Here is a 15,608-nt window from a genome sequence, read left to right on the forward strand (position 1 = left end):
CCGGGTTTACGCCATTCTCCTGCCTCAGCCTCCCGAGTAGCTGGGACTACAGGCGCCCGCCACCTCGCCTGGCTAGTTTTTTGTATTTTTTAGTAGAGACGGAGTGTCACCGTGTTAGCCAGGATGGTCTTGATCTCCTGACCTCATGATCCGCCCGAGTTGGCCTCCCAAAGTGCTGGGATTACAGGCTTGAGCCACCACACCCAGCTACTTTTTTTTTTTTTTAAGGCGGAGTTTCGCTCTTGTTGCCCAGGTTAGAGTGCAGTGGCGTGATCTCAGCTCACTGCAACCTCTGCCTCCCAGATTCAAGCGATTCTCCTGCCTCAGCCTCCAGAGTAGCTGGGATTACAGGCATGCATCACCATGCCCAGCTAATTTGTGTATTATTAGTAGAGATGGGGTTTTACCATGTTGGCCAGGCTAGTCTTGAAAACCTGACCTGAGGTGATCCACCCGCTTCGGACTCCCAAAGTGCTGGGATTACAGACATGAGCCACTGTGCCCAGCCCAATTACTTTTTTTTTTTTTTTTTTTAAAAACAAGGCCTGAAGGAGCAAACAACTAGTGATCTTTCTAAAATGCAAATCAAAACATACAATTAAGCAGACAGAAAAACCAAACCAAACAAAAACAAATGCCAAAAGCCATTTCTCTAAAATCTTTCAGTGGTTCCACCTGTTTTCCACTATATGGCTACACCAAATTATATGCAGTTCCTAGAAAGGGTCAAGCTGTTCTGTGCCTTTGTGGTTTTGTACAGACTATCCTGTGAGCCTAGAACATTCTTCTTACAAGTCTTCACAAAGCCTAATCCTAATCATCTTTCTAGATTGGCCTTAAATGTAAACTGCACTAGCAGTTCCTCCGACATTTCAGTCTGATCTAGATACCCCTCTCACTGGCCAGTACGCAACACTGCCATCTCTGCATTTTAATGATCGACTGCATTTTCTGTTTCCATTCTTAGCTGGAATCCTTGAAAACAGTCATCCCTCTCATCTCTCTGTCACCAGCACCCCCTTAACACACTGGTATAAAATATTTATTTAAAATGTAACAAAATAAATAGGGAAAGAGCTGGCCTAGGGAGGCCACTGTGTTCCGGCCTGGGCGAAAGAGCAACACTCCGTCTCAAAAAGGAAAAAAAACCTGACGCTCAGTGTGTGTGTGTTGTTGTTAGACGTATCCCTTGGTTGCCCCTTAGGCACCGCAAATTCCTAAATGTCCGAACCTGAACTGATGTCTTATCCCTCTTCCAGGAAATCTCCTGTGATTACAGCCCCTATCCATGGCCTCATCTTTCCCATCATCCAGGTTCAGAATCAGTCTTCTGAATCCTTCATTTCCCAATCAGCCTCTAAATCCTGCTGATTTTATCTCCTCAGTGTATTTTTTCTTTTTCTTTTTTTTTTTTTGAGACAGAGTCTCACCCTGTCTGCCCAGGCTAGAGTGCAGTGGTGTGATCTCGGCTCAGTGCAACCTCCAGCTCCTGGGTTCAAGCGATTCACCTGCCTCAGCCCCCTGAGTAGCTGGGATTACAATACAGGCGGGTGCCACCACTCCTGGCAAATTTTATTTTTTAGTAGAGATGGGGTTTCATTATGTTGGCCAGGCTGGTCTCAAACTCCTGACCTCAAGTGATTCGCCCGCCTCGGACTCCCAAAGGGCTGGGATCACAGGCGTGAGTCACTGCGCCGGGTCTGCTCAGTGTATTTTTGAGTCCTCTGTCTTTCCTCAGTGAGGCCACTCCACTGTAGCTGTGGGACCTGCCCTGGCCTGGAGGGATAACAGATCTAGGATGTGGAAACTCTGGTGGTATGGACGGGGTGGTTTGGCGGGGACCCGTCACGGAGGTGGCCATGCATATCCTGCTGGTGAATAGCCACATATTCGCTAACCCTTAGGCTTCTTACCATCAGCTCTAGCTCTTGCATCCCTCTGGATATGGCTGTTGGCTGGGCTCCCTGGGAGAGCAGGCCCTGGATCCATCAGCTGAGCCAGGGGGCCTTGCCCCGCAGCTCTAAGGGCAGCAGGAGGCATCTCACTGGAGTGGGGTCCCTGACAGACCTGGGTGGACCAGGGTGGACTTGGCTCTGGGCCAAGTAAGTCCATGCCTGGCCCCAAGGGCATGGGTGGCAGGCTATGGCTACAGCGAGTGCCCTCATCCAGTGGGGCCCCCCGATCTTGCTGGGCTTCTTGGATGGGTGAGAACTCCTGGGAGGAGTCCCCAACACTCACACGAAGTGGGGGCGAGCCAGAGCCTCCAGTTTTCTTCCGGCCCTTGGCCAGCTCGGCAAAGGAGGTCACCCTCCTAGGTGGGGAGCTAGGCCCCGCTATGGCTGCAGGGCCCTCACTCAAGCGCACTGGGCAACTCAACATGCGTTCCAGTGAGCCCAGGCGGACAGGAGGGCTGCGCTCCAGGCTGCGATCATAGCTGCGGGAGCGCTGACGTCCAGTGCTGAGGTTGGGGGGTGAAGTATTCGTGTATACTTGCCCCTCAAGCACAGTGGGGCCCACAGCAGCTGCTGCCTGGCTAGAGGAACTCACTGCTTCTTGTTCCTCTGGCTGGACTTCTGGCTTCTGGAATAGGTAATACTCAGAGGGCTGGCTGGGGCCTGGGTCTGGGCCAGGGCCTGGTGGGGGACTTATCTTGGTGTGTTCCTCAGAGCAGCTGGTGATGGAAGAGCCAGCAGGGCTTGGGGATGATTGGGAGGACAGGTCACAGGTGACAAGTTTATAGTAATTTTGTGTGGCCACAACAAGACGGGCCTGGCTTTGGAAGCAGGCTGTGAGGTCAGCCACTGCTGGGCACGGCTCACAGTGTGGGCGGTAGGAGTTGCAGTTGGCATCAAGCTCAGGAGATGAGGCATGAGGGCAACCATAGCCCCCTTCCCTTCCTCCACTTTCAGGGTGATGGGACTCATAAGACATCTTAGACTCAGCTGGGGAGGGCTGCAGATCCAGGTAGAAGGCGCCAGGGTCTGAGTGGCTGCAGAAGGAAGAGTCGCTGCAGGACTGTGGGGCAGAGTTGAGATTGGCGCGGGGAGTGCCATGCATCTTGTTGTAGAGGGTGCTGAAGGTGACCAGCACACCATCTGAACTGTTGCAGGAAGAGTCGCTCACGTAGCCCATGGACTGGTCAGCTGCCTCGGACTGACTGGATGTGCTACTGCAGCGGCAGTGCTGGGCCCCTGAGCCAGAGCATCCAGGGTTCCTTGGGGATTCATCTGAACTGAGCTTCCATTCCTGGTCAAAGGAAAAGCCAGAGGTATCACTGGCTCCACCCCCACTGCCACTCCCACCAGGTCCCCCACACTCATCCAGCTCCATAGTGTCTGCTTCCAGCTCTGGCCGGCAGCAGTGGCTGGCGCTGCACTGCTGGGTATCCAAGGTCGTCACTGGCTCCTGCTCCTGCCCTTCCACCACTCCAGCCCGACTGCGTGTTGCCCCCCATGGCCTGCCCACTCTGGGGCCAGATGGTGGCAGCTGGAAAGAGGATAGATGAAAGGTGGGCTGGCCAGTGCCATGCAGGTGGAAGGACTGCTGGGTGGCACTGTCACCCATGCTGTCATCATACAGGTCACCAAGTCCTGGCTCACCCACACCCTCCTGCAGCAAGAAGGGGTTGTGTCGTTTGGGGGCTCCAGGGCCTCTTCCATCCCGACTCCTACTCTTGGTGCTGTCTATAGACCGTGCAGTTCCTCCTGGAGCAGAGTGCAGGCTGCTGAATAGCAGGGAGTCAGCTTGTCCTAGGTCTTGATCAGGCTGGGTGATGCCCAGCTCAGGTGGGCAGAAGGGATTAGGTCTTGTGCTCCCACTACCTCCACCTGCTCCTCCACAGCACTGCCTGTCTGGGACCTGGCAGTGCACCAGGGGGATGTGATGAACGATGAGGGTCTCTCCAGTCAGCTTTGGGGGACTATCCATTCTGGAAAGTTCGAATAAGGGCTTCAACAGCACCAGACACTGTCCCTGGAGCCCAGTGGGGCAGAACACATTTCATCAGGAGAGCTTGGCACCTGGAGAGAGAGGGAAAGAAAGGGAACCTAATGTCACCTCCCTGGAAGTCAGGGGCCTGCCCTTCCCTACAGCATTTTCAGATGGAGAAGAGCCCAGGAAGAGAAAAGGCTTGAGTCAAGATGGAGCTTGACCACACAGCCCCATAGGTGGGTGGGGACCTAACCATGCTTTCTGCATTGCACAGGTGCAGCACCTGAGGTCCCCCTTAATTTTAAGGTCACCATGCATCAAATTATGACAAAAGGCCAAGTCCTTCTAATGCCACATATGAAGGTTTGGGCAGTACTTTCCCCTTCTCTTTCAAGGACTATGTCCTTGGCAGTAAACAATGACTAGTCCTTAGCACAAAAAAACTATGAATAATGACACAATTAAGAAAAAACCATCTAGGACGTCTAAGGCTTAGACACAGCTACAGCACACAAGTTAACAGACAAGAGGGAAAATCATGAATAATATGAACTCATAGCAATAAGCTGTAATTTTGCAAGAAGCATATTTTAAAATATACGGTATGATCTGACCAAGTGACTTATCTCTGATCCCCTTTCTCGTCCTATGCGCCCCAGAATATTTGTCCCTCTCTGATGACCATGGGCTAAGTATCCTTACTATCCTCACTGCTGTACTAGAACTTCTTGAATGCAGAGACTGAGTTGGGCATTAGGGTGACTGCAAGTTATGACTGATGTCAACCTCTTCCTCCTCAATGGGGGTTGGGGGACCTAGTTTTATGTCTTTTGTATCATTCTAACACATAAGATAAACGTGAAAGGCATAATACATTCTTAACATGTGTCTAGCTCAGGATACGGACATCCTGAAGTGCCCAAATGCTGCCCAGTTTTAGCTTAGAACCTTCACTAATGGGATCCACTAGAAAGTCTTCTCATCCCAGTTTTACCTCTTATAGGCTAAAGCAAAGTTCTCTCTTGTTCAAGGTCTCCTGGTGCCAAGGACACAGAACCCATCCTGAGCTTCTCTGGTCTCTTGGCTGCACCATGGCAGTGTGGCCTGCTCAAGTTGTAGTCTGCTGTGTTTCCACGTTCAGGTTGCAACAGTCTTCATTCCCTTCGACTCCTCACATGTAATGTTCCAAATTCATTCATTTCCCTTCTTTTTTTATTCCTATTATTTCCTTTTCACTCACCCTGAGTCTAAATCCCCCATTGCCTTTCTCTTATTCATCATTTAACTGAATCCTTGACACCATCATTTTCTTAAAATTTAACTCATTTAGACCATAGGGTCCCAGGTCATCATGTGGAATGTGGTAAGGGCTGAGGCAAGTCACATATACTCAAGGACATGAACAAACAATGCATAAAAAATATGGCTAAGTATATGTATGAGGGACAAGGTATTAATATACAATTGTGTTAAATTTAAGCAGCAATTATTATTTACAATCTTGCTTCCTCCTCCCCCTTTCTGAGAGGAAGGTAGTCTCCTCTGTTGAGCTTCCAAGCCTTTGTATGTTTATTGGGCTAATGGGTAGAGATGTAGAAGGGCAGACATTAAGAGAGTCTGAGCTACAAGAGTAAGGGTTATAGAAGAAAACATAGGAGTAAATCTTTGTTATCTTGGATTAGGTGATGGTTTCTTAGATATGACACCAAAGGCACAAGTGACAAAAGAAAAAACATAAATTGGACTCCGTAAGAACCAAAACCTTTTGTGCTTCAAAGGATACCACCAAGAAAGTGAAAAGACAATCCATAAAATGGGAGAAAATATTTGCAACTCATATACCTGATAAAAGACTTCTAATCAGAATATATAAAGAACTCTTACAACTCAACAATAAAAAGACACTCGAGGCTGGGCTCGGTGGCTCATGCCTGTAATCTTAACGCTTTGGGAGGCCAAGGCGGGAGGATCACGAGGTCAGGAGATCAAGACCACCCTGGCCGACATGGTGAAATCCCGTCTTTACTAAAAATATAAAAATTAGCTGGGTGTGGTAGTGCGTGCCTGTAATCCCAGCTACTCAGGAGGCTGAGGCAGGATAATCGCTTGAACCAGAGAGTTGGAGGTTGCAGTGAGCTGAGATCATTCCACAGCGCTCCAGCCTGGCGACAGAGTGAGACTCTGTCTCAAAAAGAAAAAAAGACATATGATCCAGTTTAAAACAGGGCAAACAGTCTGAATAGGCATTTCTCTGAAGAAGACATACAAGTGGCTAACCAGCACATGAAAAGATGTTCAACATCATTAGTCATTAGAGAAATAAAAATTGCAATGAGATACCACTTCTCTCCATCTGGGATGGATAAAATAAGAAATACAGACAATAACAACTAGCAAATGATGATGATATGAAGAAACGGGAACCCCGAAACATTGCCGGGGGTATTGTAAAATGGTGCAGTTACTTTGGAAAAGTCTGACAGTTTCTCAAAATGTTAAACATAGTAACATGACATGACCCAGCAACTGCACTCCTGGGTATATACCAAAGAAAAATGAAAACATATGTTCACACTAAAGCTTGTACACAAATGTTCATAACAGCATTATTCACAGTAGCCAAAAATTTGGGCAGAATCGAAGCCAGTCCCAAAGGGCTTTTATGATGTTGTATGATTCCATTTATATGAAATGTCCAGAATAGGCAAATCCATAGAAATAGAATGTCTTGAAATCAGGCCAAGCACGGTGGCTCATGCCTGTAGTCCCAGCACTTTGGGAGGCTGAGGCGGGCGGATCACTTGAGGTCAAGACTTCAAGACCAGCCTGGCCAACATGGTGAAACCCCATCTCTACTAAAAATACAAAAATTAGCTGGGTGTTTGTTTGTCACCATTTTTGTCAATAAACATATCTGTACACATAGAAGAAAATCTGTAATGTGCAACAAACTGTTACTAGTGCCTATCTCTGTTGAGTGATTTGGATTATTTTTAATTTTATTTTTTTTGCTTCAGCTGTATTTTCTAATTTGTATGTAATACCCATTTTTTGCAATTTCTAAGCAATTTAAAAATTTAAGCAAATTTATTTATTTATTTTTTTTGAGACAGGTTCTCACTCTGTCACCCAGGCTGGAGTGCAGTGGTGCGATCATGGCTCACTGCAGCCTCACCGTATCTCAGCCTCCTGAGTAGCTAGGACCACAGGCATGTGCCACCATGCCTGGCTAATTTTTGTATTTTTTGTAGAGATATGGTTTCTCCATGTTGCCAAGGCTGGTCTCGAACTCTTGGGCTCAAGTGATCCACCTGCCCTGGCCTTCCAAAGTGCTAGGATTACAGGTGTGAGCCACCATGCCGGGCCTAAACAATTTTTTTTTCTTTGAGGGGGTTTCTCCTTTCATACATACTAGGTTTCCCCTGGAGTCCTGGCCATAATCTCGAAGCCTGGACTAAAAGGAGTATGGAGAACTTTCTTACGTGGATAGCAGTAATTTTAGGGGTACTTATGGGTTGCAGCCATCACTGACCTTCAATGAGTACCTTTTCTAAGCATTTTCAAGCGGCATTCACAAGTATCACATAAAAGAATATGATTCTGCCCACAAAACCATTACTAGGACATACATGCATTAATATGTAAACCTGATGCACAGACACAGAATGCAGAAAGCTGACTCTAAATCAGAGACAAAGGACACATCAGTGTGGGAGATGACGGAGCCCTTGGCTGGAGGGCACTAACAGTTGTAATGTGATGTTGACATATCTATCTCCCAGACTGGAGCACAGTTCCAAGGCTGGAGACTACAATACAGTGAACTCTGTGCTTGAACACAGTAGGTGCCTGGTTATTTGCTGACTACTTCTCCCATTAAAAGAACCTGAGTTGTTAGTCTTTTTATGATTGAATTACAGGAGTTTTAACATTCTGGATACAAGTCCTCTGTCAATATGTCTCATGAACATTTTCTCTCAGCCTGTGGCTTGTCTGTTTTCTTAACTGTGTTTTTTGATAAATAGTTTTTAATTTATTAAATTTAAATTGATCAATTTATTGGTTTGTTTCTCTATGGTTAAATCTTTCTGTATCCTAAGAAATCTTTACCTGTCCTAAGATCATAAAGAAATGTACCTATGATTTTCTTCTAAAAGCTGTATAGTTTTAGCTTTTACATTTAGGTTGTATTGAATCCTACTTTAACTGTCAAGCTCTTTTACTGATTGATTTAATTTTATTTTATACTTCTGTATCTCAGAGATCTTATTCTTTTTTGATCTCCACACAACCAAGGGAAATGCCCAGCAATGGCTCCTCCATAGATGATTCCAATTCAGCCATCTAAGGGGAAGTTCTCCAGGTATCTCATGAGATTTTGTACTCATGCTTTGCCCACCCGGTTCACATTTACTTACAAGGCACTTTTTATGTATGTCATATCTTACTGATCCTTACATAAACTTACCAAATGAGGCGGAGCCATCTTCATTTTCAAAAATAAGGAAATTTACACTCAGAAAAATGAAATGACTTGCCCAAGACCACTCAGTGAATAAATAACAGAATTAAGATGAGACTCAGGAATCCTAACTTTTGACCTTTTTTCTTGATCAGTTAAGAATATAATGAGAGTAGACCCAGCATGGGGGCTCACGCCTGTAATCCCAGCACTTTGGGAGGCCGAGGCAGGCGGATCATGAGGTCAAGAGATTGAGAACATCCTGGCCAACATGGTGAAACCCCGTCTCTACTACAAATACAAAAATTAGCCGGGTGTGGTGGCACGCTCCTGTAATCCCAGCTACTTGGGAGGCTGAGGCAAGAGAATCACTTGAACCCAAGAGGCGGAGTTTGCAGTGAGCTGAGATCGTGCCACTGCACTCCAGCCTGGGTGACAGAGCGAGACTCCGTCTCAAAAAAAAAAAAAAGAAAAAAAGAGAGTAAACTGTACATATGACACCACAGAGAACATTTACTGAGAGTGTATCTCAGGCTCCTTTCCTGGGAGTGACTTTTTCTACATCAAGATAAGTGGCCCATCCCCTCTAATGAAGGTGAAGAGAAAACACTGAGCCGGAAGAGCTCATTTCAGACTTTTTCTGCCCTGACTAAATGGAGAGACATGGAAGATGAGGATGGGGAAGAAACAGAGGATTCAGAATAAGAGGAAAGTAGAAGACAGCTCTTTCAGAAGATGAGCCCTCTAGCTATGCCTACCAGGTAGAGTGGAATGGTGGTCTCAGCCAGTATAAAGTTATGAAGTCGTGCTCTCCAAAATCAGGAAAAGCTTTCTATGAGAGCCTCTTTCCTGGCCCTTGTCCCAAATGGGTATCTCTTGTCCTATTATAATACTATAAATGATCATTTATTTAACACTTATATGCCATTAATTTACATACATCATCTCTAAATGTACTGTAACATTTTTAAGTAGGCATAATCCTTCCCATTATAAAGATGAGAAAACCAAAGCTTAGAGTGTATAAGTAGTTTGCCCATATTTATACATCTGAGATGGGATTCATTCCCAGGTCTGCCCAATTTGTAATTATTTCCACTACAATGGCCTTCCAAAGAAAATGATCGGGGCCACACCCTCTTCCTAAAGTCCTTGCAATTACTCTGCTCCCAGAGCAGCTGCATCCTACCTGTCCTGGGTAGACCCACATTTCAGCTTCCATTTACACAGGTTATGTCTATCTGCCTCTCTATTCTATGAACCTACAGTCCCTTTCATACTGTCCCCAGGCTCTGATCACACTTATCAATCCCACCTCCTGCCCCAGTTCCCAGCCCTCATCTCCCTGCCCCATACATGGTCTCAAGTCTCATTTTTTCCTGCTCTGTGGTTCACATTCCTGGACACTTCCTGGGAACAAATACACTCCCAAAACTATCCAGTGTATTCCTCAACTATATATTTGTACAACATGGCACTACTGTCTCCTATTATCCTATGTTTTTGAACCCTCTACCAAGGTGGTTATTAGAAGTGGGAATTTTTTTACAATTATTTTTTACAGACAGAGTCTAGCTTTGTTGCTTAGGCTAGAGTGCAGTGATGCGATCACAGCTCACTGCACCTTGAACTCCTGGGCTCAAGTGATCCTCCCACCTCAGCCTCCTTAGTAGCTGGGACTACAGCTGCACACCACAATGCCTGGCTAATTTTTAAATTTTTTGTAGAGACAGGGTTTCACCATGTTGCCCAGGCTGGTCTCAACTCATAGGCTCAAGTGATCCTCCCACCCCAGCCTCTCAAAGTGCTGGGATTACAGGTGTGGAAATGGGAATTTAGGGACCTCTTCCTACCTGCTCAGCAATGGAGCAACTCTGGGCAGGAAAACCCCAGAAAAAAGATTTCCTCTAGCTTTGGTCATCAATGTCTTTCTGCCAGTCATAGAACCCCTTCCCTCTTTTTTGGCCTTCTGAATAAAGACGGGGAAGACAATGGTCTTCAATTGCTCTTCTCTAGCAATCTGACCTTGACTTGAGATCCTGATAAGATGCCTCTATAGGACTGATAACCCTTTTCCTGACTGGTCCTCTCCTGGGTAGGATCAAAGGGAGAAGGGCACGAGGGCAGATTTGGGAGTGTTAGCTTACGCTTAGGTCTCTTCTTGAAGGCTTATTGTAACAGGTCAGGTGCCCTAGGCATTACAATGACTGTCCCTGCCCCTGCCATACACTGTGGGGCACCCTGTTTTCTTACTCCATCCTTACCTGGAGCCTGGTGGCTCCCATAGCACCAGCAGATACGGTATGTGTGTCTATGTGCATGTATAGCTATGTGCATGTATGTATGTATGTGTGTGTGGACAGAAAGGCTTCCCAGCCCCTTCTCTTGAAAGCTGCATGGATCCTTGCATGTTCTCCATCATAAACTTACAGTAGCTGTAGAGGTGTCTCCTCCCATTAAGCCTTTGTTTCTAGATCTGACTCCCCCATCCCTGACCCATACTAGAAGCTTCATTAGAAATGCCCAAAAAGGAAGGATGAGATCTGCTTCTTGACAAAATAGCATAAATGGCATTAGCCCAAGCCTTGGCTTTTCCCCATCTCTGCACCATAGCCCAAATGTATGCATGGATGAGCTTGTCTAATGCTGTGCTCCCGCACGTTTCCCCCTTTATCCCCCCCGCACCGTCCCCCTCTGCCTTTTGGAAAGACAAAGCCAACCCTCAGAAGCCAGGGCCCAAATGTGCTGATCAGTATCCTAGCATCTCTGCCCTGCCCCTCCCCCAGCTCCCTGAGCCATACCTTTGTCAGGAGCCTTGAGCTGGACCCCTGATGTGTCTGTCCCTTTTGCACTCCGACCAAGCTCTACCTCGACAGTTCCAGCTGAGACACTGTTCCACGGGACCACACGGGAACTGGACCGATATCCTAAGATCTGATTTCTGCTAATACAATGGCATCGTTGCTAATGCAGGGAGGCTGCGCAATCCCAGCCCCAGTCTCCGTGCTGCTGCCGCGGCTGCTGGTGATGCGGTGACGTTGCTGCTAAGTGAAGGGGGAAGGGAAAGGAGCAGGCAGGCCCACAGCACAGCCACTCAGCCTCCCTCCCTTCCATTCCCTGTGGGCCCTTTAGCCTAGGGAAGGGGGAGGGTAGAGAAAGGAGCCAGCCACAGAGGGCAGTCAGTGCTGGAAGATGGAGAACTCTCAAGACGGCAAAGGAAAAATGGGGAGAGTTGTGTCTAGCTCCTCTTTTGTCCTTAGGCGTCTCAGGGAAGATGTCTGGGCAGAGCCTTGGAGCTTCCTTCCTTCTTTAGGCTCCTCCTTTTATATCTTAACCAGAAACCTCTCCCTCCTCTTTTTGCCCATTGTGAATGACTCTGTTTTGCAGCTTTTTCCTCTAACCAGGATTCCAGACTAGCCTCAGGGTGGGGCAGTCAGCCTGGGAGGGGATTCCTGAAGCCCAGAAGGGAGGCTGCAGGGACCAGTCACCATTCTGCCAGCAGTAACTTGAATTCAGTCCTGGTGGATGGCCCACGAGTCTTAGCACTGGCCTTCCTAGAGAGACAGGGCGCTAGGCAGGCTTCTGTACACTGGGGTGGTAAGTCTTAAGGACCTGGAGGCTGCAGGCCCTCTTCCTAACACGGTATTCAATTCAGTTCCCTGGGTCTTCAGAGGTCTACTCGCTATGGCTGAAGTAGAACTGGCCCTTCTCACATACGTCGGTTATCAGTCAGTGCTCAGGTCGGTTTGTGTGGAGGCAGAATCCCTCTAGCCGGGCTGAAAGGCCAGGAAGCCTATCTTCCCAGGGAAAGGAAGGCAGGGGACGGTGGTCTCTCCTAGGCCAGAGAAAAATCTCAGTTCTGCTTGGAGACCTACAGAGGCCTCTGCTCCTTTCCTGCTCCACCCTCCTCAGGTTCTGGGCCAATTCTGTGGGAATAAGGAAAAAAGGAAGAAACTGCAGCTAGAGCCAGTTGTAAGGGAAGTTGCGGTGAGGTCTCTGTCCACTTCGTGTCACTGCTCCCTGCTGCTACGCTTGAACACAGAGATAGTCTCAAGCAGGGGTTGGTCCCCAAACACTAGCCCTGCCTAGGGCTCCTCCCAAGGTGACTACTATCTGGACTCCACAGCCATGCCCTCGGATTTCAGGGCCTTAGAAAGAAGCCTTTGGAGAAACCACTGGCCAAGACCATAACAGCTATCCCTCAGGATCCGGAAGAGATGTAACTTCTTTTCCTTTCTTGTTTCTCCTATTCCCTATGACACCCATGTGTCCACTGACACCATGCTCAGCTGAGTCAATTGTAGAGAGAAGAACAAAAACACACAAAGACACAAAGATCCATCTCCAGCCTTGACTTGTTTGAGCAGCCATGGCCCCTTGATCCTATAAAGCAGGAAACAGTGAGGAAGGGAAGGAAGGAGGGAGACAGCTGTTCATAGCCAGCCACTGAAAGGTGAGGAAATGGTGTCACTCTGCCTTCCTCTTGCCTAGCTGATACAGACCACAAAGCGGGGTTGGATAAGCATCTATAGGTTAGGGCAAAGTTAATCTTCATGACCAAGCATTTGGAGTTCAAGCTTCTTACCATGAGAGCTCTGGGCCCAGGGTCTTTGAGTCTGAAATTTCTGTGAGGCTAAGTCATGCATTGTGCTAGACAGCCAGTGTTTTCAGTTGCCTATGGAAGGTGGCAGCTCTCAGACCTCTAGTGCTTGGCTTAATTCACTACATCACAGACAACCTTGCCACTTACTTCCTAACCACTACTGCTAAAGATCTAGGGCTTTTGAGGAAAGACCAAATTATTTTCCAGCCAGAAACAAAACACAAATATTGTTACATTATAAACCTCGACCATGTCCTAACTAGTCTCCCTACTTGTAATTTACTTTTTAGTACTACCAGATTCATCTCCCTAAAGCACCACCTTTCTTCAACATGCCACTCCTCCTGGCCCTTTTAATGGTTTCTCATTACCCAGAGAATCAAGTTGAGCCTCCTCATTTTGGCCTTAGAGGTCATCCATCTCGGCTGTCTACTCTTTTTTTTTTTGAGTTTCACTCTTGTCATCCAGGCTGGAGTGCAGTGGCGTGATCTTGGCTCACTGCAACCTCCGTCTCCCGGGATCAAGTGATTCTCCTGTCTCAGCCTCCTGAGTAGCTGGGATTACAGGCACCCACAACCATGACCCGGCTAAGGTTTATATTTTTAGAAGAGACGGGGTTTCGCCATGTTGGCCAGGTGGTTTTGAACTCCTGACCTCAGGTGATCCACATGCCTCGGCCTCCCAAAGTGCTGGGATTACAGGTGTGAGCCACCGTGCCCGGCCTTGGCTGTCTACTCCACTCAACCTTGGTTTCCCATCATGCAATCCTTGAAACATGTTTCAGAAGATCATTTCCACTCTGCTGCATTTGTTCATTCAGACTCTCCTTCCTGTTACACTTGGCCCTGTTCAAAATTATCCAAACCTACCAGGCCCAGAGCAACTCCTCCATCAAGTCTCCTCTGATTACCCCAGAGCCAGAAATAATCTGTCCTCTGAACCAGTGGTTGCAGGTGGTTGATTTTACAGACAAGAAAACAACTTCTACAAAAAACAGAGGGATCAATATTGGATTGCCAACTTCTTATATTGTCAAGTAGCATCATTACAAAACTTTACATCAATGATCATAACTTTATAAGAAAGAGCATACTGTACTTTTCTCATTGCATTGCATATTAATGGCGAACTTCATCAGCAACTAGAATCAGTCCCTGAGAAGTTTTAAGTAAATCATGTCACTTAACATGGTTATTGTTCTTTTTTGCATATCTGCCTTAATATCTCTTCTAGACTGCAAAGTCGGAGTTATAGTCATCTGTGCATCTCCATTATCCAGTATATAAGACAATATCATTTTTATTTTGTGTTTCCCACAAAACCTAGCATAGTGCTTGGCATTCAGAAGGTGTCTTATGCTTGGCATATGGAAGTCTTGTTGAACAAGAATAATCTAAAAAGAGATGCTCCTTGTGTGTAAATCAGAATAAGTGATGGGTAGACTTGACTAAATAAGCTTGGAAGAGAAGACTGTTTTTCATGTGGAAAAAAAAAATCTATTAAAAAGAAGCTTAGGCGGCCAGGCACGGTGGCTCACGCCTGTAATCACAGCACTTTGGGAGGCCGAAGCGGGCCAATCACCTGAGATCAGGAGTTCAAGACCAGCCTGGCCAACATGGTGAAACCTTATCTCTACTAAAAATACAAAAATTAGCTGGGTGTGGTGGTGGGCACCTGTAACCCCAGCTATTCGGGAGGCTGAGGCAGGAGAATCACTTGAACCCAGGAGGCGGAGGTTGCAGTGAGCTGAGACTGTACCACTGCACCTCAGCCTGGATAACAAGGGCGAGACTCCATATCTAAAAAAAAGAAGCTTAGGCAACAAAGAAGTAATTCTTCATAACCTAGAGTTAGGCAACACATTCTTAGACATGATATAAAATATACAAGTGACAAAAGAAAAAAACAGAAAAACTTTGACTTCCTGCTGGCAAAATGAGAAAAACAAAAAACAAAAAACAAAAAAACTAGACTTCATAAAAATTTAAAACTTTTGTTCTTCAAAGGACACAATCAAGGGAGTCAAAAGACAACCCACAGAATGTGAGAAAATTTGCAGATCATATATCTGATAAGGGACTTCTATCCAGAATATATTTCAAAACCCTTACAACTCAGTAATAAAAAGACAAATAATCAAATTTTTAAATGGGCAAAGGAGGCTGGGCATGGTGGCTCACATCTGTAATCCCAGAGCTTTGGGAGGCCAAGGCGGGCAGATCACTTGAGGTCAGGAGTTCGAGACCAGCCTGGCCAACATGCTGAAACCCATATCTACCAAAAAAATACAAAAATTAGCTGGGTGTGATGGTGCACACCTGTAATCCCAGCTACTTGGGAGGCTAAGGCACAAGCGGTGCTTGAACCTGGGAGGCAGAGGTTGCAGTGAGCTAAGATTGCACTCCTGCACTCCAGCCTGGGTGACAGAGTGAGAACCTGTCTCAAAAAAATAAATAAGTAAATAAATAAATAAAAATGGGCAAAGGATTTGTGTGTGTGTATGTGTGTGTATTATTTGTAGAGATGGGGATCTCACTATGTTGCCCAGACTGGTCCAAAACTCCTGAGCTCAAGTGATCCTCCTGCTTCGGCCTCCCGAAGTACTGGGATTAC

General features: G+C 46.7%; 1 protein-coding gene across 4 annotated transcripts in view; it reads right to left on the bottom strand.

The window, feature by feature from the left end:
• The window catches only part of RUSC2 (RUN and SH3 domain containing 2), a 70,001-nt gene that overhangs the window by 11,613 nt on the left and 42,780 nt on the right, over positions 1–15,608 (bottom strand). For 2 of the 4 annotated variants that reach the window (XM_023203248.1, XM_023203246.2), the window contains exon 2: positions 1,914–4,019. The exons of 1 other annotated variant lie outside the window; for it this stretch is intronic. In XM_023203248.1, coding sequence (XP_023059016.1) covers positions 1,914–3,927 — 2,014 coding nt within the window. In that variant the 5' untranslated portion in view covers positions 3,928–4,019. Of the gene's footprint in view, positions 1–1,913; positions 4,020–11,193; positions 12,319–15,608 lie in introns of all 4 variants that reach the window. One more of the 4 variants, XM_023203247.1, reaches the window with a different exon arrangement.

Source organism: Piliocolobus tephrosceles, chromosome 14 (genome assembly GCF_002776525.5).
Source record: "Piliocolobus tephrosceles isolate RC106 chromosome 14, ASM277652v3, whole genome shotgun sequence".
NCBI lineage: Eukaryota > Metazoa > Chordata > Mammalia > Primates > Cercopithecidae > Piliocolobus > Piliocolobus tephrosceles.